Source organism: Nanorana parkeri, unplaced genomic scaffold, assembly GCF_000935625.1.
Source record: "Nanorana parkeri isolate BGI_ZX_2015 unplaced genomic scaffold, ASM93562v1 scaffold645, whole genome shotgun sequence".
NCBI classification, from domain to species: Eukaryota; Metazoa; Chordata; class Amphibia; order Anura; family Dicroglossidae; genus Nanorana; species Nanorana parkeri.
In genome coordinates this window covers 602,038-625,565 of record NW_017306913.1, presented here as the reverse complement: position 1 = coordinate 625,565, position 23,528 = coordinate 602,038, and the positions used below count along the sequence as shown (strand labels likewise).

The following is a 23,528-nucleotide window of genomic DNA, read 5'->3' as shown; positions in this document are numbered from 1 at the left end:
CAGGCACTTGCTGTTATGGAGCATCAACATGGCCTCACAGTGTCGCTCCTATGTTGTCACCTTGTCACATGTTCCCCTGGTTGAGACTACGAGAGGTTGCATGCTCACATATTACACAGGCATAGCCCACTGTTATCACTATCAGGAAGCTGGTCCAGCACAATGATGTGCAGCTAATGCTGGAGCAAATGTATGTAGACAGGAAGTGGCTGAAATAGGCTGAAGGAAATCGGTACTGAGATGGAAACTATGTATATGAGAAAGTCCTACAGCTACCCTTTAAAGAACACCAATAAGTACCTGTATCTAACAAGAATACATAACATTACTATATTATACTCCAGAAAACAAGTAAGATTATTGCAAAGCATCTCACAGTGAGTTTATATGGAGGACACCTATTTCTCCTGATCTCAGAATGAACGCCAGCTACAAACCCCCTTCCCCACCCCACATCACCAGCCTGAGAGTATATTTCATATTAATTTCATCCATTATCTAGTGGCAGCACAACGCCGCCCTTTTTTCAGTCCTTGCCTTGCCTTTGGACTGTGAATAAGGATTTTTTCAGTAAGCAAAATGTCCTGGGAGTCTACAAAGTGATCACGCCGTGAAAACCTCATACATCATCTGGGCACACACAGGGATAGAACAGTTCATTAGACAGGCCTGGCTATCTCCTGAAAATCCCACACTGCATTACAAAGCATGTTGGAATAGCACACACAGGGCTGTGAGCCAGGACATCACAGAGGGCTGCCTGTGAACCCTAACGCTATTTCTGGATGGCGCTAAAGGGGCAGCAAATCTACAACATCGCCAACTCGGTTTTTATTAAAATGCAACTGCTAAATAAATAAATTACAAATAAAAAGCTATGTTTTAGCACATGCATGAATAGGATCAGTTGTTTTCTGCAGAGGAGAAAGAGAAGTCCATAAAGCATAACTGAACTTCCAGTTTAAAACATCTAAATACATGCCAGGTGCAAAAAAAGAAAAAGTCCTAAAGGTTATTTTGTTTTTTAGAAAATCCTTCCCTTATAGGCATGCCGTAGAGAAGGACACATGCTCTCTGTGTAGAAACAATGGTCTCTCTAAAGAGGTCCAACACACCGCCTGATGAGTCAGAGCTAGAGTTCGTCAATCAGCAGGGAGCATGAGTTTTGCTGATTGTAGAGTCATAGGTCTGACTCGGCACGGGGGCCTGTAGGACCTCTGCAGAGAGACCAATGCTTCCATACACAGAGCAAGGGGCCTTTTCTATAGCATGCTGGCATGGAAGAGATGTTTCCACACAGGCCATGACTGTGTTCTAAAAAAAAATGAATCCTAAGACTGTATTTAATGCACCTGGAATGTATTTAGCTATGTAAACAGAAAGTTCAGTTGGTCTGTATACTTTTAATTTTCTGTCTATGGATAGGGACTACAGGGTACCAGCACCTTCCTCTGTATATGCACCCCTGAAGGCTTGACTTTCTTGGTCTCTGGGCTGAGTTTATTCTCCTGGAGCTAAGCGGCTCCCATCAAGCATTCTCCTTTTCAATGATATTGGTCTTTGGCGATGGAAGGGTGCTCATAGGCAACCCAGAACCGCAAATGGAGGATAACAGGTAGCTAATAAGATTATAATGCATAATATTTAAAATTTGTATGTATGTAGTAACTTTGCATGCCTATTTCAGAAGAGTTTTTGCAGTTACAGCAAGCTTTACCAGTGCTTTATTCAGCATTCCCTAAGACATCCTAGAATAATAGAGCCGTTTATTCATTGTATACAGAACGGGAGCACTGTGATAAAGATTAAGTAATTACACTTTATTTTTCTTTCTTCTCATGTAGTAAACAATGGGATGCATCTGCAGAATCACATGCATTTAAGATAGAAAGTGAGGCGATAGTACCAAGGCAGTCATGAAATTAGGCAAGAAATTCCAGAAAGCTGCAGCTATTGGCTTGGAAATGCTAGCTACAATTTCTGAACTAGTGGCTACTGTCCATAAACTGTGATCAACCACAGCAGCATAGATTACAGCTCAATTCCTAGTCGCTGCCTCTGAAGTGCCCAGGGTAACAGCCCGTTCTGCCTACTTATTGGCCTGGCCCAGACCTGAAATCATCTAATCCTATCTAAATGTAATTTATTGGACAGTGATATACTGAACAGATGTCTATGAGCACCAGGTAAAGACTTCTATTGAGCTTTGCACATAGTGGGGAAGAGTTTACTCACTTCCTGTCCCGACAATGAGGAACAATCCCCCCAGCAGAGACACATACAGAGGTAACAGAGGCTCTTTCCCACTTTATCCAAAGCTAAATGCAAAATATGGGCTACAGTTGTCCATTAAAGCGTATCTAAACCCCAAAACAAAGATATTGCTGCTTACCAGTCCTTAAGTGTGGTGGCTGCATTCATTTTCATTTTCAGGCTTTTTCATTTTGTCTTCACCTGATAATCCTGTGAAAAACACAATTCCTGTCCATGGATGCTTACATGTTTTCCTCCACTGTATCTATGGAAGGGGCCACAGTTGCCACCGAGGCTGGAATTCAAATACGTTTGCCTTTGGTTATCAACGTCACATTATGGCTGATGAGAATTGTGGTTTACACAAGAAAGATAAGATTGTTTTGCTCTCTTTTTCCTTTTTGTCACAGGAAGTGACAAGGACACCACACTTCTGACAGGATCAACATGTATTTTCTGTACTTGCTAAAAATGGTCTTACCCTGAAAAATTCAAACTAATGCAGCAACAACATCTAAGGACTAGTAAGCTGCAATATATGACATTTTTGGTTTTGGGTTTAGATATGCTTTAAACATTTTGTATCTCTTTTATTTCTGTTTCCACAGTCCTAAAATTCTTTACATTTGTGGTTTCAGATAGAGGAGGTTAACTACAAGGCCAAGTGCTTACAAAATTAGTAATTGCTCCGATAATTTAAACACCTTGTAATGTGCTAAAGCCAAATGTTCTCAGTACTTGCGCATTATAAATTCTACGGCAAATTGGTACATAATCTTTTTACTGGTAAAGTCCTTAATACCGTACGAGGATTAATAAACCTCACTGCACTAATAATTATTGCTAATTAATCAGCGGACATAACCCAGCAAATGGAATGCCCACCAGCAAAAATAGTTAATGGCCGAGTTATGAATTTCATCGAAATAAAAAAGAGTTACAGGTATATAATATCAACCAAATAATCCAATCCTCATGCTCTGGATTGACGTGGATCGCCGCATTAGTGGCTGCACATACTAATTAGGTTTTTTTTTTTCTCCGAGATTCAGCAATATCTACTAAAAGCACTAATTCTGATCATTAAATCAGTCGGCTACATCAAGGGAGACACTTAATGGATTTAGATTTTTTTATATCCACAATTAAATGGTTATTCCTGTCTAATTGCACTAATTACGTTATTTTAACTGTGTTGGCACAAAGGATCTGCGGGGTTTATGAGATGAAACATCCAAATATTCAGCAGTAAACACCTTCAAGTTGGCAGCTTGAAATTGTGTTTACGAAAGTTGTGTTTGTCTCAATTTGTTGATTGATCATCGTGTCTGGGACACGTACTTCTAAACGTGGACCTTTTCCATTTAAACTGACTGGACCTTCATAGGAATGGATTATATTTGTTCTTTTTGTGACTTGAATCTGATAGTTTGTGTCAAGGGGTCAGAGGTTACCTGACTAAGATATGGAGGGGAGGGTTGCTAGTGGTGCACGTTATGAAGGACAGCGTCACTAACATTGGTTGCCAGGAGCTTGACGGAACACCGGCCAGAGTGTCCCCTTCAGCTCCTGGCAACCAGTGATATCACTAGTTGCCACAAGCTGGGCAGGACACCAGCCAAAGCATTACAGGTTGCTAAGAGCTCTTAGCAACCTGGGTTGCTCTGGACAGAAAAGTAATATCAAAGTTAACTTTTAGCTAAAGTGTACAAGATTAAATAACCACAAACAGATGCTCACTGGAGATGCAACGAGGGGAATTTACTAAAACAGGAGCAGACAGAATCTATAGCAGTTGTGCATAGTAACAAATCAGCTTCTGTCTTTGGTTTGATCAGTTAGGCTTTGTAAATGAAAGATAGGAGCTGATTCATTGCCATGCACAGATGCCCCAAACCCTGTCTTCTCTAGTCTTAGCAAATTCTCCTTTTTATAATTTCAAGTTAAGAAAGCAGTCACAGTGGGTAATGGATGAACAGCATGGAGGGATTATTCCATACTAGAACTAACACTAATTAACAAAACAGGCCTTCTGTGCCACAAGTCATGGTGTTCAGTTGGTTCCTATATGTTGATGGAAATTATAGCAGTTTCTATTCAGTCCTTCAGTAGAATCCATAGCTCCCAGTCCCTAGTGGTTTAACACACCAACAAAATGCCAGAAAACACAAATGGCAAGACATGTGTTCAAATATTGATTTTGTAATGGTCTGCTTGTGTTACTTGCCCACAGTTATTTGCCAAACAGTTTTGGCCTTATCAGCGAATTTGGGGTGATCTGGAGCAGGTAAACAAATATAAATTACAAGTCTTTTTATTGGCTAGAAAGTTGGCAGGATGGAGGATTTTGCTCTGAGCAAAGCGGAGAGATGCTACAAATGACTTTATAATACATACCAGATGGCAGAATTTCGTCTGCACGTTTAGAGGAATCATTTAAATTTCTCATAAATAGTGGAGATTCTGTCTGATAGGGCGATCAGGGAACGTCAAACCTGCTCAGGAAATTGTGATGCTCAATTTTACACTCAGTATTTTGCAAAACTAAAGTGGACCCATCAGAATGAATTAACATTTCCGAATCAGGAGCAGATCAAAAGTAAATATACAGAGTGCGCCAGCAATTTGTCACTGAAATGGCCACTTTTCTGCTATTTTGCAATTTAGTCGTTGTTTCCCTTAGTTTCCGTTAAGCTGCAGAATAGCAAGATCAGGATCAGGTCCCTGGAAGCTGCTTGTGATCCAGAAGGGTTGGGAAAGAGTCTACAACATATTCATAGAAGTCAGAAACTTATGACCTAAACCTAAAGGATAACTTTACTTAAAGTTTTTGACCACCTATCTCCCTCACCTTCCTCATTCCTCCAACACCACCTACTACAAGACCACAGATCAATCAGTGACTGTAATAGATACATACCTCCCAACTTCCTGAGACGGGACAAAAGGGGAAAACCTTTTACCACAAAAACATGGCGAAAGATTATATACACCTATTTTCTGTTTTACTAGCATTTGACAGCAAGTCTACTGGTCATTGGGTCATATAGAATTTTTCAGTTTAATATAACACTTTTGACACCTAAAGTGTATCTAAAGGTATTTTTTATTTTGGAAAGAGTGATTAGGGGGTCAGAAACACAGTCAGGTTTTTTTTATGTCCCTACTGGACAGATTCACTCTGAGAATGAATGACCAGTGCTACCAGGATCCAACATTTGTAGTTATCACCAGAACAGGAATTGTTCCAAAAGGGTCACTTGTTCAGGGGACAAGAGGGCATTTCCATAGTGTTGAAGAGATGTCCATTATTTTCCTGTTGTGTCTTAAGGACAGCAATTAGTGGGAAATTTCACAATTGGTTCAAAGATGGCACGGATCCCTGATAGAGATTCTAACCATTCCCTACTCTATCCAAAAAACTGTTCTGGAGCCATATAGCTGCTCATTTAACTGGACTGTTCCTCTTTTGGGACTACATCATTACCTCTTTCTGGTCTGCTTTAAGGACCTCTATTAAATAAAAAAAATAATGTTTCAACTATTAAAAGTGTTATAAAGCATTAAACCTTTTCACCCAGTCTCTAAATTATTGAATTTGTTGAAAAGCCAGTACAAAGGAAAGGCAGAGATGAAAAAAGAGCACTTGTGGTATCAAACATTCATTGTTTTAGTATTAATTCTTTAAGCTTTGCATTATAGGAGGCATGGCAGGGCAGTGCTACATACTTTGTGCTATAATGTTGACTATACTCTTTCCAGTCTTAGAAAGTTGGAAGGTATGGATTTATTCCATCAGTTGAGAAGGAACGTCTTGTCACACAAGTATTTGCCTTTGTGATAAAGTCCCTTCAAAATGTAGAGTCAGCAGCCTACAGAACCAATTTGAAGTGTAGTGAGGTGAAACGTGCAGTACAGCAACCTGCATGGAATTAAGTATCTGATGATGCATACCTCCTTCTCATTAGACTTATTACATTCAATGTGCGCACAGTAACACAGAACAGGCCTGTACAGATGGCTCTACTGAAGAACCTGCCTTGAACCTTATTATTTATCTGAGCAGAATGTGGAGACATACTGTATTTATTTCATACTGGCAGAGAAGAAAAAACATACTTCAAATACAGGCATTTTATTTTTCCCAAGAAAGCTACGTCTGCATCTGAATGAGCTTATTACAAAACATCATTTCATATGGAAATCGCAGCACATGTTCCCTTCTTTTTATTATTTTTGTTTTTCTTGTGTTTTGAAACAGGGTTTGGAAAATGCTGGTAGTAGTGTTTAGATGCTCATGAATCTCAACCATGAAATGTCTTCTAGGAGTGGAGCCACCCTTAGGGTTATCTGTCAGTGTCTCCAGGAGTTTGGGCTCTAAATCATTAGGAACGTTGGTATGCACGGCTATATTAAATGCATTCTTTTTTATATTATTTTTCTTGTCTACTACTATGTACCGTACATTTTTCCCTTGTACATTCTTTAAAAAGGATAACAATAATGTTGATGGGGACTCTATGTGCTAAATGATAATATTATTTTTAGTTGCACGCTAGGGTAAGCCAAAAGTACAATGGAGCTATCGGGGGGTCATTGGGTTCATTGTAGCCTAATAAGATTTTTATCACTTCTGTTTCCTTAAAATCCTCATAGGCTTTGTTTGGTAGCAATATATTTTGTTGGCGAACACATCATTACTACAGGAAAGCAGGCACGACCATGACAAACTGAGCTCGACATTCAGCTAAGCTAGAGTTGTCCCTAGCTTAAAGCACAATTGAAGTCTTGCAAATGTTTTCTCTTTATAGTCCTGTAATGATGTATAATAAGAGTATTACCTGACGTTTCACTTGGAAATGCTGTACAGTAATTGTTTCTCAGTGGAACATTGGCTTCTTGTCATCCCACACCATTACTCTATACTGGCATAGATATACAATGGCCATACCTCTCATCACTTCTGCAGTCTGAATGATAGTACTTGATACTGACAGTCTTGATAATCATAATGACAGTACTAATACCGGAACTGCACGCTGAGCTGCATCTGGTAGACGCCAAGATTGCACACTGAACTAAACCTGGCAGATGCCAGGATTGTACACTGAGCTGCTCATATAACATTTCTGCAACAACCTTCTTGCCCACCATTTATTTTTTTCTTTCTACAATGTTCCACTTTAAGCAGAGAGGATTGTGTCCGACCAGGTTTGTTGGGCCCTGGACAACACAGTCATACTTAGTGCATCATATTTGGACACACTGCACAACTGCTACAACAGGAGCATGAAGCTAACCCTATGAAAATGGATAACGTTAGTACAATGTCTGTAGAGTGCCCTGTATTTTCCTTTCTAGAAATGTGTCCTATTCTTTTTAGTAGAATCTTATAGCAGTATATGGAAAACTCATATTTTTTAGTGACAGCTGCAGCTTAGCCTGGATGGCAAGCTCAGTCCATTATGGTCCATGCAGGGATGGAGAGATACAGTATCTTTTTGCTGAAATCTAAAACAGCAGTGCAGACCTAGATGTGGCTAAAATCCTTCCTTACTCTGCTTAAAACTGAGTTGCTCCTTCATAAGCACGACTAGGTTAAATAAAAATAGCTGCGATTGTTAAAAAATGTTTAACTTCCTTCAGTTTTTTTGACAGTTCAAATAATTTGTTTTGTATCAACCCTTTCTGGGTTATTTTTAATGATCCTTTCTTCCAGTAACCTGTCTGTTGACAACTGTTTCTTAATGGCCTAGGAGGGCAGCTTCCTGTCAGTGCTATATATGTCTTTTAAAAATAATTTGTACTGGCCCCGAAAGACTATGATGTGTACCTTTTGTAGATTTGCTATACAGAATTAAATATACAGCCGTGATCTTGCCACAGGCTCGCCAGGACGCATGCTCCCTAGTGGCCAGAGCTCTTGTTTCTGGGGCGTTCTGTCTCTTATGCACAGGAAACAATAACACAGGGAATTTTGTACTTTCACTGCGGGATTTTTTGCGCAGGCAAAATTATGTCAAGGCATGTACTTATGTGTATGTCTTTATTTTTTATCAGTTTATAACTTCAAATGACACAGTGAAAAGCATCTATTATGTTCAATTGTTGGGATGTGTCTTCAGAGTGCAATACCTGTGATTGTCGTCTACTCTGGAAGGGAAGACTGTGATAGAAACCCAATATAGACAGGCCGAGTTGAGGCTGATTTGAGGTGATTGTTAGAAATGACCTGATATTAAGATACCAATAATAGATGGCATTATAATAAAGTGAAAATGCTGATCTGTATTTTCAAAAGTTGAGTTTCAGTCCTACTCAGAAGGTTTCCAGCAGTTCTAAAGATTTACCCGGTCACATCAGGGACCAGACCTCTTGCTCTGTGAAGGAAAGTTTTGGATACCTTTTGTCACATTAGGGGTCAGGAGAAGATTTCTCAAGCTCAGGTTTAATGAGAGGAAAGCTCTTCTTTCTATAACATAATATATAATGGGGCGTAGGCCAACATTGCAAAGCAAAAGGTGGTCAGACCACCACCCAAAAAGTATGCTGATGTGAAAGTGTACAGACTCTTGTCCCACGGTTCTGAGCTGTGCAGACATCCCTGAAGTAAGAGTATGGTGCCTAGAACCTGGAAACACCTGGCCTCTTTAACAATATAAAAGCCTGGGACATTTAGAAAAAAGGCTACCCACAGCAATCTACACAGCTGCACAAAATGAGTGCTGAAGTAATAATTCAAGCCATTCAATAAATGTCCCCTGAGCCAAGTTACATACAAAATGTTCTTGTTTGACTGTGCTGCAACATCTCGAAGGCTCCATGCTTCATTGTACAGACTGCATTCTCATACAATTCGCTGAAGCCACAAAACGGTGGCCTTCATTGTGTGAAGGCCCCAGGTGTACTCAGAAACTGCTGTCTTGTGCATGGAAATGATCAGAACCAAGTACTTTCCAGAGGCCAAACACACAGTTTAGAAAATAGCAACAGATGAAATGAAACCAGTCACTAATGAGTTCAGGCCAAACAAATGTAATACACATAATTTATATATGCTTCACGCACAACTACACTGCCAAAGGGTTCGTGGAAAATTGTAACTCGGCCATTTAGCTTATAAAGTTACAGGAAGTGACTTTTTTATCCGTGCAATCATTCCAGTTTTATTGCGCGCAATCGTTTATGGAAGAATAATAGATGTAGTGTTTTCGTGCAGCCCGTATCAGTCAGGAAAAGCAGAACAGACATAGGCTTATTTGTCATGGAATTCCAAATAGTCTTTAACTTCCAAGCCATTTGCTATGAATTTGCAATAACAAGGCATATTTAGGCAGAGCAAGTACCAAGATCCACCACAACATCCCAAATGTATTGAACGACGTGCATCTAATTCAATAATCCACATATGCTAATGTGTATGACCCACCAGTGTAATTTTTCTTTCTTTTTGATGTTCAGCAATACTGGAATACAAATTAACTTGATGAGGTAATGCATTTTTTTTCATAGAAGACCCATTACCTGCCTACTCTAACCAGTGATATCATTGCCATCTTGGTCCCAGTGGACATCTACTGAACATTTGTCTTGTGCTTAAGAAGGCTCAGTACAAGGCCGCTGAAAGCGGCATTAATAGCTGAAAGTAAAAGAAATAATAATAATAATATAAAACGAGAACAAAATCTGACTCAAGAATTTACCTCATAAGTATTTTTTATATTTTATTAATTGTGTTGAAGTCAAAATATATGTAGGAAATAGCGTACAAATGGAAAAATGCATGATTACATTAGTTTCAGAAACATAGAGCTAATAATTACATTTTGTTGTGCCTCTTACGTGATACATTTTAAAAGCACATACATCTTACAGCTAAATAGCTGCAGTCATTTAGCTAGAATTATTGCATTTCATTTAGATCCAAGATTAATATTTTATGGAAAGATGTTTTTAATCTTTCATCTTTTCTGTGTGATGCTGCATTTTTCTTTAGTACTGTAAGTTTTATCTTGTTAAACCGGATCTATTAAATTAATTTCAGTGCTAATTTTTTTTCTTTTATTATTCTCTTACAAAGGTTGCCAAATCCCTGACCCTTTTCTTCATTCAATCATCTTCTCTTTGTATTTCTTGACTATTTAAATTTAAATTTGCTATAGCACAATGAGGAAAAACCTAATACCCAGTCCAGATAGGCTTTTAAAGGTCTACACCTGCCAGTTACTCAGTGCCTTATAAATACATGAGGCTACACCAGCCAACCACTGTGGCCTAAAATAGATGTGCACAGTGCAAATTTTGATGCTAGAAACTAAAGGAATGATAACAAATCTGATCAATAAGTGATGGCTAAAACTGCATGTAGATCCATCCACACTGCCCGGTACATAGAAAACACTGATTGCCTATGAGATTAAGGCCTGTTTTACATCGGCCGTCTGATCAAGTCTGGCTGTCAGTTTTTCGGACCCAATCAGATGCCCAATGCTAGTCTATGGGCATCCAGATCTAAACGGATGGGCGTCCGTTAACACCCGATTATCCCCGACTCCGGCCATGTCCAGAAAAACAAATAGATCAGAGATCTGTTTTACTGGAACTGATTGTGCCGGACTGGGGGTAATATGATGTAAAAGGACACATGTCCGTTTACATCTGATTCCCGATAGACTGGCATGGGGTTCGGCAATTTTAGTTCTCTCTTCCATCGCGTGATGTAGAAAAAAACTGGACAGACACGGATGTCACAGTGGTGCACAGATCCCCTCCTGATCAGACATGTGAAAAGCATCTAAGGCCCCTCTCAATTACTGTTTATGCTCAATATAAGCTGTAAAATACAAAAAGGAACAAAGCCCACAAACTCAGGACATCTTACCTTTCATCCAAGTATAGTTACCAGGCCACCTGGTATAGGACCAGACCACACTATGAATTTAATTTACCTTGTTGCTGATTTTCTTGGAACACCTATTGCTAAGCCATGTGAGGCCAGGTGCCCAAAACAGGGAATGTCCTATCCCACTAAGGAATAATTTAGAGTATACGGTATGTGATCATGGTAGGGAGTTATCCAAATGTAAATATATATTTAAGTAAATGTATATTTAATGACTGATCTAGGATTATTCTAGTTCATTACTGTCTTCCTTTCATCAACAAAGTTGTTGGCACAGGAGCCATTTAAATATCTCACCAGATAAACCTTTACAAAAGTCTTGATCATTGTGATCTTCTCAGGAAATCCCCAGGTTCCCAATGAATACAGCTTCCATTTGATGACATAATTGGTTCAGCAGTACATGTATGATGATGTAAGGTTACAGTTAACCCTGTAAAGTCATGCCAGGCTAATTAATCATTAAAAATCAGGTTTTACAAGCATTGGTACCCCCACAGTAAAGTCAGCTTTGCATTCCAAATCTATGAGATAAATGTGTTTTTGCTTTTTATCAAAAATCATAGGGGCACTGTGTTTATTGAAAAAGCAAGGTTTGGATACGGCTACCAAAAACAGTTACTGGATGAGCACAGAAATGGCACATTGAAAAAGATGTTAGATACAATCTACTTGATAAAATGAGATGAGTCACATGTTTAATATAGCAATCATTTCTTATGTATGGTCTTGCAGCATTGATGTTGATGGTCAGAAAATTTATAAATATGCACAAATGTATTCAGTGCTAAACAGCAAAGTGTTAAAGTGTAAGTCAAGGCAAAAAAATATATATGTTGTATGTCTCGGCAACACATATACATGTTTTATCCCTTTAACAGGCCCTGCAAGCACAGAAAGATGATCTGCCAGAAATGTACCCAGCTCCTAATTTCCTCTTGGGAAAAACATCACATGCCTTATTGTGCACAATAATTGCAAAACTTGGTGTCACCCCACTCAGTTGTCTGATTCAAACTACTGAATCTCACCCATTCTCATCATGCCAACAGCATATGCACTAACTGTTCAAGATAAGAACTGGGAGGACGTCTTGAGATAACACAGGAAATGTGGATAGGACAGTTCTTTGTTGCTGATACAAAAGTTGATGAACAGATATAACAAAATGTTTTCTAATGGTATATTTAACAGACTGAAGGGGAACAAGTAGGGGAAGTTCATTATAAGGGTTTATATACACTTTTAAGTAGTCTAAAGTAGCCATTATCTTCTAAACATGTGAATGACCAAACCATTGTTCTGTCCTTTCTTTACCAGATATGACTTTGTGGAATTGTATGATGGAGATAATGCAAGTGGCCGCTTCTTGGGGAAATTCTGCGGGAAGATCGCACCGCCGCCTCTTGTCTCTCATGGACCTTCCTTGTTTATCAAATTTGTATCAGACTACGAAACGCATGGTGCTGGATTTTCGATTCGCTATGAGCTTTTTAAAACAGGTCAGTCCCAAAGTACACAATTTACACGTATGGCATGTTACATGCTAAAATACACTTATATTCTTCTAAATTCAAATGTCTAGTACATATATTATCATTATTTACAAAAAAAAAAGCATCTTTTTATTTTTATATACTAAATATCCCAAAAATTGTGGATACCTGACCATCCCACTTATGTGAGCTTGGTTGGACATCCTATTTCATGGGTTGTCTCCACTGCCCCCATCTTTGGGGCTATACCAGTCTCCACTTTTCTATGAAGACGTTTCAGAACATTTTGGTATGTGTGGAAATTTGTGTCCAAATCAGTCAAAAGAACATATTAGTGGTCAGGCATAGATGTTGGACCCAAAGACCAGGCTCATAGTAGACGTTCCAATTCAATAGGGTTGATATCAGTGCTCTGTGCAGACCAGTCAAGGCTGATCGAACCATGTTTTTATGGCGCTGGCACAGGGCCCTATACAGTAGCTCAGGGGTGGAAAAATCAATATGGAATTCCAGAGCCAGCAGGTCCAATCCAGGAGCCGCCTGCAGGATTTCGTTTTGGACTGCAGCTTCATTGAAAACAACTAGACAAAACTTCAAAAGTTTGGTGCCAGTTGCAATTTTTCAGGAGTACTGGCTAACTGGCTCATGGTTTATGTCCAGCCCTGCAGTAGCATATGTTTATTGGAGACGCCACCTTTGTTCTATTATTTTTCTTTATTCTTACTTTCTACTATAGATAGCATGGCAATTTCAGCTATGTAGGGTGTATGTTGGTTGGTCTAGGGCGATCAGGGATCGCGCGCCCAGGGATCGCGTTGTACTGCACAATTACAGACAGCGATTGCCACACGGCCCTATTGATTTCAAAGGGGGGGCCATCCGCGTGGCAATCACAGAAAAAATCTACATGTTACATGACACGCGGCTATTTTAGCGTGTTCGCATTCACGGGCGGAATCGCGGCGGTGCGACTAGGGTGCCATTAGAAAATAATGCAACCACAGTGCAATCATCTGTGATGGGCGACTCCGTGACCGCACAGCAATCCGTGCGTTATCGTGCACGATTGCCACGCAGTGACAGATCGCCTAGGTGTGCACCGGCCTTAAATCTTCAGCACGCATATACATCAATGACCCCATGGTGGAAACAGTAACAAAGGTGACCAGCCAACCATAACGTTTGTGTGTTTTCAGTGGGATGATCCTTGAATTATTTTCCTTCATTGTACAGATATTTCAGGAGAGCCCAGTGTAGCTGCAATGGTCTGGAACGTGTTGCTTTGCCTGTGTCACAAATTCTTAGCTGCATTCCAGGCACTTCTGATAAATGTTGTTTGATTTTTCAGGTTTCTGGTATTGCTCTGTAATATATAGAACTCTTTTCCTAAAATAATGTTTAGAAAAACTAAAATTCCCAGAACAGCTTACATTTTACAGCTGGGATTATTCCTACCTAGGACACTGTCTTCTGTAAAGGAAAGTGTGGTTTTGCTGTTTAAAATGGTGAATTTAAGATAATACACAGTGTAATAGATGAATGCTTGGTAGAAAGGGCACCGAAGACTGCTACTGTCCTTGGCACAGGTCTCTAGCTTCATGTGTGTTTCAATACTAGAAAGGATACCCCTAAGGGTCTTAAAGTAAACAAACCTTGTTAATTCCTGACTAATTTACAGTGGGGGGAATTTATCAAAACTGAAGCAGACAAAACTGGAGCAGAAGTGCATGGCAACCAATCAGCTTCTCTCTTTTATTTTCAAATCTTAACTGAACAAACTGAAGATAGCAGCTGATTGGTTGTCATGCACATCTGCTCCAGTTTTGATAAATTCCCCTCATTATGTTTAAATATACATAAGCAGAGGTTACCTTCAGTGAAAACCGTATATCAAAACAATCAGTATTTCCAGACGTGGATATTTTGATATTTCCTGTAAAAGTAGAACTTGATCCTGTCCCCTTTTACCTCTCGTGTTCTTTTTGGACAAAAAAGTCAGACCATTGCATTAAAAATCCAATAGGCAGGCTTGAGAAGGGCCCGTATTGACTTTTAAAGGAGCAATTGAGATTTATTGATAACTTTAGCTGCATGTATATCTTCTGGAGTGTTACTATTAGATAATATTTTCACTAAAATATCTATTCTTTTCATCATGTTCTCAGTCTAAATGTCCCCATGTTTGTGGCAGGCTTACTTTAAGAAATAGTTTCAAACTAATATATTATGAATTTTTACATTGGCAGAAGATAGAAAAAACAAGGGGACCTTGGGTTAATTAACTTGAAACACCTGCAATGAATATCAATGCCCAATACATATTTGAGGTTTAAAATGACACTTAACCCAGGAGTTAAATCTTAAAAATACATTAAAGTACCTTCACTGTTAACAAAAAAATTATCTTATTTGTGTATCACTGGGCTGTAGATCCTCAAACCATCTCTGAATTCATACTGACACTGTCCTTCCTTCTGGGGGGTGGCTACTTTTGGTCCCCATGGTCCCTGTGTGTGTTGTAAAGTAGCCACCACCCCAAGCTCACTCCCGTGTTCAATCCCAATACAAATTAGTAAACTGAATGTGAGATTGTAGTCTATCACAGGAGTGATCTTAGAGCGGTAACTACTTTACAGCAAACATACAAAAATTTATTTATTTTGTCTGGTAATTAGAGAACACAGTGAAAGGTCATCATATAGGATGACATTTGGAGAATAATACTTAAAAGTTAGAGTAAGTTATTTTCATGAAGGTTATGCCCTGACTTATCACAGGATCTTCAATTTCCTACCCCTCCAGTGTAGTCGCTCCCCTCAGAAAGCCCAGTGTGAGTCTCTTCATGCCCCTTCTAGCAGCTAGTGAAGTGTGATGTTTACACAGCTGTTCAATTCAACTTCACATTGATATTGAAAATACCGCAGTCTACTTCTCCTGCTGCTGGAAAAGCCTGTAGAGGCAGCAGCGTGGGATCATTTACAAGGGTTTAATATTACCGTTAGTTAATATAATGCACATACTGCACGTACTTACTCACTGTATGTGTGTCTGGATTCAAGTATAGCAAAGCGTTAATGCTGATGTTCAGCGTTGTCTATGATTACAATTTAAAAACGTATTGACAACGAAAAAGTCATATGGTCAACTGTCTTTGTAAGTGCTCATGTAATCAAGTCAACATTATATAAAGTGAATGATGATCATTTGCTAAAGGAAAAGCAAAAAATGGTTCATTCCAACCAAAATTGGTATGCTGACAGTTTGTTTATAAGATATTGCATGTTAAGCTAGATATGTTGACCAGTAGGGGTGAGAAAAGATTACAAAAAGTACGCTACAGTGGAAATTTGGCTCACTAATCCACCTAGTAGAATAGAGGTATATATATATATATATACCTCTATTCTACTAGGTGGATTAGTGAGCCAAATTTCCACTGTAGCGTACTTTTTGTAATCTTTTCTCACCCCTACTGGTCAACATATCTAGCTTAACATATATATATATGTAGATAAATAGTTATACGTGTGTGCATGTGTTTGGACTATTTTAGTATATTTCATTTAATCATCTTTGAAATTGTGTGTTTTCTGTATGTGTGTACCGTATTTGATTGCGATAGTTGGAAGGAGCTTTGGTAATCCTCAGGAGCTATTTAAAGCCCATTGCACACTTAAAAACCACCTTAATTTCGCCATTAGTCCTCATTGATTCACTGACTTCAATGCATTTTTCCAAAATGGCAAACGTCTGTTGAAATGCCTGGCCAAAATTATAGGGAAATTAAAAAAAACGATTTTACTTATCTATACAATTGACCACAACAACTGACCAATACTTCTACTGAAGGCAATACAGAAGTAGTTGCCCTGAGAAACAGCCATCATTTGCTTTGGATTCTTGAACAGAAGAAATGTGCTGGCTTCTTAGAGCATCTGAAAGTCAAGATATGATAAAATGTTTGGCTTTAAATACCCATGGGCATTTGTTCCCATTAGAGTGGTGCAAATGCACCTTTTCTATTATAAAAATAGTCCTGGTTTGTTAATGCATTAATATAGTCATAGTGCTTATAGTATTAAAATAGTCTTGGTGTGTAAGGTCAAGCATAAACCAAATAGGTGGCAGTACTCTTATGTTGCCTGTAAGGATGCTATACGTGCCATTGTTTAATACACAGCGTCAAATCCAAGAGTAAGACATTGGTTAAGAGCAAACGTTTAGCTCATGACATCATTCTACATGATTATTTACACCCATACATCTATAGACATAAGAATTAGTAATCAGTTGTATGATGTCACTGAGCAAATATAGAGTTTATCAGGAAAGAGAATACAGGTTTATGCCTGAACAGACAGAGCTATATTTGTCTTTAATGCCGCTGTAACAGTGGCACATCGAAGGAACGTTTGCTTGATTTAGGACTTACTTTGACACAATATTGGATAATCAAAACCCTGCTGTGGCTTGATGTGCATTTAAACAAGTAATCTGACTTGATGCATGGCTGGAAGTAACATATTGCCGTGTGGAAAGAAATAACAGAGGGATATAAAGCTTCATTAAATCAAGGTAGTTGCTCATATCCACAGCATGTGTTATAATGATACCTGTCTCAGGACCTTTTCTAATCTAAATCAATGGACCCTTCGCGCTTTCCATGCCAGGCTGACTTTATCGCCTTTTCCGGTTATATTTATATTGTACTGATTGCAGGTATTCTTGTATCGAACCCTGCTGACTTGTATAAACAGCTACAACCTGGTATTAGTTTTCTTAATTCCTTCTCAATGTCTGTTCTGTTGTTGTTATTATTATTACAAAGTTTTGCAATGAACTGTGTTTATATCCTCCTTCCTTCCGTCTCTTTTTTTCCCTTTCTTCTGTTTCTTCCTTACCTTCTTCTTTCCTTACCTTTTTCCTTCTTTCCCTTCTTCCTTCTTTCCTCTACCTCCTTCCTTCCCTTTTCTTTTTTCTTCCTTTTACTTCCTTCCCTTATTCCTTCCTTGCCTTTTTCCTTACTTTCTTCTTCTTCTTCTTCTTCCTTCCTTCCTTCCTCCCTTTCTTCTTCCCTTCTCTTATTTCTTTTGTGTCCTTACTTTTTTTCCTCCTCTTCTTCCTTAGTTCATTCCCATCTTCCTTCCTTGACTTTTTAATTACTTTCTTCCTCTTCCTCTCTTCCTTCCTTTCTTCCTTCCTTTTCTTCCTTCCCTCTTTCCTTCCTTTCTTCCTATTCATCCTTCCTTCATTTCTTCCTTCTTTCCCTTTTTCCTTCCTTTCTTCCTTCTCTTCCTTCCTTCCCTTTTTCCTTCCTTCCTTTCTTTCGTCCTTTTCTTCCTTCCTTCCCTTTTTCCTTCCTTCCTTTCTTACTCTTCTTCCTTCCTTCTCTTTTTCCTTCATTTCCTTTTTCCTTCCTTTCTGCCCTCCCTTTTCCTTCCTTTCTTTTCATCCTCTTTTTCCTTCCTTCCTCTTTTTCCTTATCTTACTTCCTCTCATCCACCCTTCCTCTTCTTATCTTCTCTCCTTATCCCCTTTACTTTCTTCTTTCTTTTAACAACAAATTTACTTTAAATCGTATCTAAACCCAAGAACAAAATGCAATATATCACAGCTTACCAGTCCCTAAATGTGGTGTCTGCAATAGTTTATGTTCCCTTTATTTTCACTTGGTGAACACCATAACACACTTCTTGTCCTAGAGTGACACCACTTTCTCACTGTGCTATGTCTATGGAGGAGCAGCGTAGTCACCCTAGGAAGGAAGTGTTTGTTCCACTAAACACCCCCATCCCCTCATCTCAGTAACATGGAGGTCTTATTGTGTCGTTCACAGTGTGTAGTTGGAACAAAGCTAATTGAGTGCAGCACAGGCAGAGTACGTAGGAAGTTATCAGCTCACTACATTTCTGGCAGGATCAGCAGATATGCTTTTGCACATATGGAACAGATATAACAAAATATTTATATGGTATAGCGAAACAGACAAATTCCAAAACGCACTATCAAAATAAGAAAGAAAAAGGTCAAAAGTAAGCAAAATAAAACTATTAACCTTTTTTCGTTCCCTTAAAGAAAACCTGCCAGTCATTTTGTTCCCTTTGCGGTCAGCGAGGGCAAAGTGTAAAGAGATTCAGAGAGTGAAAACTCACCTTGTTAGGTTTACTTACACTGAAAGTGTTTAAAGCCAGCCTGCTGTGACATAAACGTGACCTTTTCTAATAACCCCAGTCGTTAAAATTCCACCAGTGTCTCCAAACACTTCATTGAACTCAGTGTAATTTGTCCAGAGTCATTTGAGCTAATGTTGAGCTGATGCTTTTGCTAGGGTGTAAATACCTGGAGTGCATACATGGCGTCTTTTATTTTCACAGTGCTGGACCCGTGAGAAACGATAGTAATATGATATTGCAACAGTGCATGATACTGGCCTATGTTTAGCAGTTTTTAAATATTTGCGTTTATTTATATAAAGTTCCCCACGGGATATAAATATCCAAGAAAAATATAGATTTTAAATGCAACCAGTATAAAAAAGCTGAATCTAACTTCATGTTATCATCCTGCAATTGCCTGCACAGCAGGCTGGTAGAAGAAGGGACAACACTTTAAGCCAGTCAGCACTCTACTATTGCTTTGCACATTGTTGTTAGGAACATATAACAGGACAGAGCAGTTGGTTTGACTGGAGTTCAGTTTTATAAAACATTGTTAAAGGAGATGTAAAGTCCCAGCATATCCTCTCTTGTTATGACATCAGCATTGTAACAGGAATACATACTAGAGCTGTTTCTGATAATGCAATCAAAGCTTACTTGAAAAAAATCCCTTTTATGTCGTGAGTGCTGCCTTCTGTCTGCCCATCACTTTCATCAACTTCCTGGATTCCCAGTGTGCTTTGCATCTCTTTCTCTGCTGCTTGATGTGATGCAATCTCCATTTCTCAAGACTAAATAGCCCATCATGCATTGCTTTCAGCATGCAAGGATAAGTTTACATTGTTCAGATGTTGAGTTGCAGGAAGATTGTGTGAGAGTTGTAATGCAGGGAACTGCATATTCACAGGGATGAGTAAAATATTGTCAGTGCATTGGGAAAGTTCAGCCAGCCGGCATTTTCAATAAGTATGTTTCCTTGGTTTGGTTCCTCACTCATATGCCACACAGATCTTCAGCAACCGCACAATTCATGCTGTCAACAATACCTACTGCCACAGCCCCTTGGGGGGATCAGGACTGTCTATTTAAAGACCCTGGCAATGCTGGTATTCTCATTGCCCCTCCAACATGCCAAATCCATTTTTCTAGCAGTTGGCAAATCTCACAGAAAGTTGAGGGGAAAATGGCAGCAGGTTTGAGCATGACATGCCAAAATACGGAACAGTGACTCAAGAACAAATGTAGTTTTTACATTATTTTCCCTTTATTTCCACCCTGTGAACCTGCCAATAACACACTTCCTGTCCTGAGGTGACAGCACCCAAGGCCATCCCTATAAGGAGACAGGCGGCATTTTACTGGGGGGGCGGCAGGTAGCAGAGGGGCAGCCACAGCGTCTCAGGCTGCTAAGAGCTCTTAGCAAACTGTGACTGTGTGCCTTCCTGCCCAGCTCACTGACATCATCAGTTGCCCAGTAGGTTACTATGCTACCGAGCTCCTGGCAACCAGTGGGGTCAGGGAGCTAGGTGGGACCAGACAGAGAGCCACTGACAGCACAGCTCTAACACAGCCGCCTGCCGCACCTCATTGAGTTCTGTAGTCCAGAAAGAGAAATGGGAACAATGTAACTGATAATAGTGCAGACCTGGCAGAGAGCCCAGGAAGGTATGGGCTTACTACATTTCTGGCAGGTTCAACAGGTGTTTTTGCCACTTACCAGACAGATATAACACAACCCATTCAATTGTATATTTAACAGACCAAAACTTTATTGTAGTTTAGATACAATTCAACATTAACTTTCAAAAATACAATTAGAGACAAACAAATCTTCAGGGGCTCTGAATACCTCCCCTACCATTCTTAATGCTTGGTGCAACAGTGAGAAGTCATTTATGGAGAGAGAAAGTGAGAGAAAGGGATAGAGAGAGCAAATGCAAAGGATGGAAAGGGGTTCTCATTGTTACAAATTGGATGTTTGTAATTTTTTTTAAAACTACATTAACTCAGTGAACAATTGGTGGAATATACGATTGGATGATATGCATAGCACAACATGTTCTTTATCTCTGCACAAATGAACCCCACTGATGTGCATTTATGGATATTCAGGAATATAAATCACAGATGTAAACCAGCCAGATGAATTATAAAGAAAATAGCATGCAATAACTTAATCTCATGGGAAGGTGGACAACCCCCTTTAAATCTTCCAAACATTAAACTTGCAAAGTTGCAATATATTGTCTCAGTATACATGAAATGTAATTTATGCCAGCTGACAATTTCCTGCTTTGACGTGAATAAACAAGATATACGGATAGTTTATGTATTTACTTCATCTGTTTTATGGGAGAACTTTCTAAAGCGGCTAATGCTTCCAAAGTTTGCAGAAGGTTAGCATATGAACGCTGGCGTGGATGCACTTGTGGCCACACCGGCTGTAATCGGACAGTTTATCATGCCGGCGCCCAATAGAAAACACTTTAATGCTCCACCTGTGTCAACATAGCTTAGAAACACTCATTCACCCTGGATACGACCAAGAATTGCCTTTCACATTAACTTGGTCATAAGGCAGAGGTCACATCTGGCACGTTTAGAGGTTTTCTGCAGCACAAACGTAGTAGAAAAATTCTCCCTCTACATCGCCCACTTGTGCAGAGTCTTCTCCGTAATTCAAAAATAAATGGCTGTCAACCTCCAGCTTTAAAGATTTAAGATTCAAGGGGCTGTAATTATATCTCGAGGGATACGTCAAAATTTTTACAAGTTGAATTTTTATTGTTCCCACATGACTTAATATTTGTCACAATTCTTCTGCTTAAATTGCTACGTACAAATGGAAATTCAGATCCGACTAGCAGGCTTTGTGAGACGTGTTAATACAAAGCCCTCGTTGCTTGCAATTAGTTGTGAGACCTGTGGAAATATGAAATGAAATCCCCGGTTTCTTTTAAAGCAGGTTTCAGCTAATCAGGCGCATGTTTTCTTTTCTTTTTGTAGGTCCGGAGTGCTCCCGCAACTTTACAGAACCCACTGGAGTGATAAAATCTCCTGGCTACCCAGAAAAGTACCCCAATGCTTTGGAATGTACATACACCATCTTTGCACAAAAGATGTCAGAAATTATCGTGGAGTTTGAAGGATTTGAACTTGAATTGGATTCTAATAGCCCAGCAAGCCTAACGTGCCGATATGATTATTTGGAAATATGGGATGGATTTCCCGGAGGTAAGTGACTTAACACAAGCTATATCAATGTGATCCTAATAAGAACTGGAACCATTATTCCACAGTAACCAAGCAGATTCAGAAGTTTAGGGCAGGCTTGAATCCGGGGTCTTAAAGGAAGTGGCTTCCTTAATTCTGGATTTACCTGGGTACATGAGATGTTAGTGTCAATCTATAGATGATTAGAAATTTAAAAAAATGGTCCCTACTTCAGTTAACCCAACTTTCAGCCACATAATGTCCTGAAAATACTACAATAAGCCTTTATCCCACCAACTTCCTGGTAAAGTTAAACTCCCTAGGCTTCTGGAATCCACAAATTAATCGGAATGAATGGGATAGAATTTGAACCATGTGTGGCCATGCCTGCACCACCTGACTCAACTAAAGTCAATGTTTCAACTGACTTATGTTAAAGGAGCCAGGTGGAAAATTGTAAGTCTATCACATTACAGCCAATAAGATATTCCCACCAGAAAGTCTAATTTTGCCCATCTGGTGATGCCATTACAGATCCAATTATAACATCTGACTTTAAGACTTATCCACAGTGAAAACAAAGCAAATTATGAATTATTTGTAAAATTCTATTTTGCATATTCCAAATAAACCCTAGTAGTGGTATTAAACCTCAACTCCATGTCAATATTATCCTTTAGTCGTTAGAAGGGATTTCCAGTAAAAAAAGGAATTGAAGTAGAAAGTGCTGTTTAAGCACAGCGAGTTCTCGGAGCAGAGAAATTGGTGCATGAACGTTTCCATGTAGTGGAGATGAAAACTTGGCAAGCCCAGTGACTTCTACAAGTGGTAATGTGCAACCAACTGTCCTTCACAGCTTTCTGCTCACAGCACTGAACACATTTTCGGCCCACAGTTTTCACACTTTGGATGCAGTAACCACACCGGAGAACAATGATGTCCTTTTCTTTTCCCTTCCGTAGTCTGCATCTTTGAAAGCTTTGTGTTGGAGAGCAGAGGACGTTGTGTAAATACTTCCCAGATAGGATCTGATAGATGTATCTGCTGACAAAATCTACAGAAAATCAGATATAAGCAAGAATGGAAGTTGACCATCGGTGCCATGTTCTTGTTCAGTTCCAGTGTGATAAAATTCTATTTCACCTAGCAATAGACAATTAAATGGGAGGGCTATGTGCTTAGGTCTAGGAATAGTAAAGGTTAACAGTTATTATCACTCTTATTAATATTATTTGTTTCACTATATAGCATCCCAACTGTCCCTCAGTTTGAAAGGTCTGAACCAACTCTCTTTCCTTAATGTCCCTATGTTGGACATGATGTAAAGACCTCTATAAATTAAAGTAATATTAAACTACTAAAAGTGTAATAGTAATAAAATCATTAGGTTTTTTAACTAATCGATATTGCTCTTTTAATCTTCATTGGGCTGCATTTTTGTAGATTGAAAGTAGCCTGTCCGAAAGATGTGCCTCCTTCCCATATTAGAAAGTTCTGTGGCTCAGG

At 39.1% G+C, this 23,528-nt stretch overlaps 1 protein-coding gene across 1 annotated transcript in view; it reads left to right on the top strand.

Annotated features, from left to right (window-relative positions):
• Window positions 1-23,528, top strand: part of NRP1 (neuropilin 1) — a 153,587-nt gene that overhangs the window by 44,593 nt on the left and 85,466 nt on the right. The window contains exons 3-4 of the mRNA XM_018563251.1: window positions 12,476-12,657; window positions 21,816-22,043. Of these exons, the coding sequence (XP_018418753.1) occupies window positions 12,476-12,657; window positions 21,816-22,043 (410 nt within the window). The remainder of the gene's footprint in view (window positions 1-12,475; window positions 12,658-21,815; window positions 22,044-23,528) is intronic.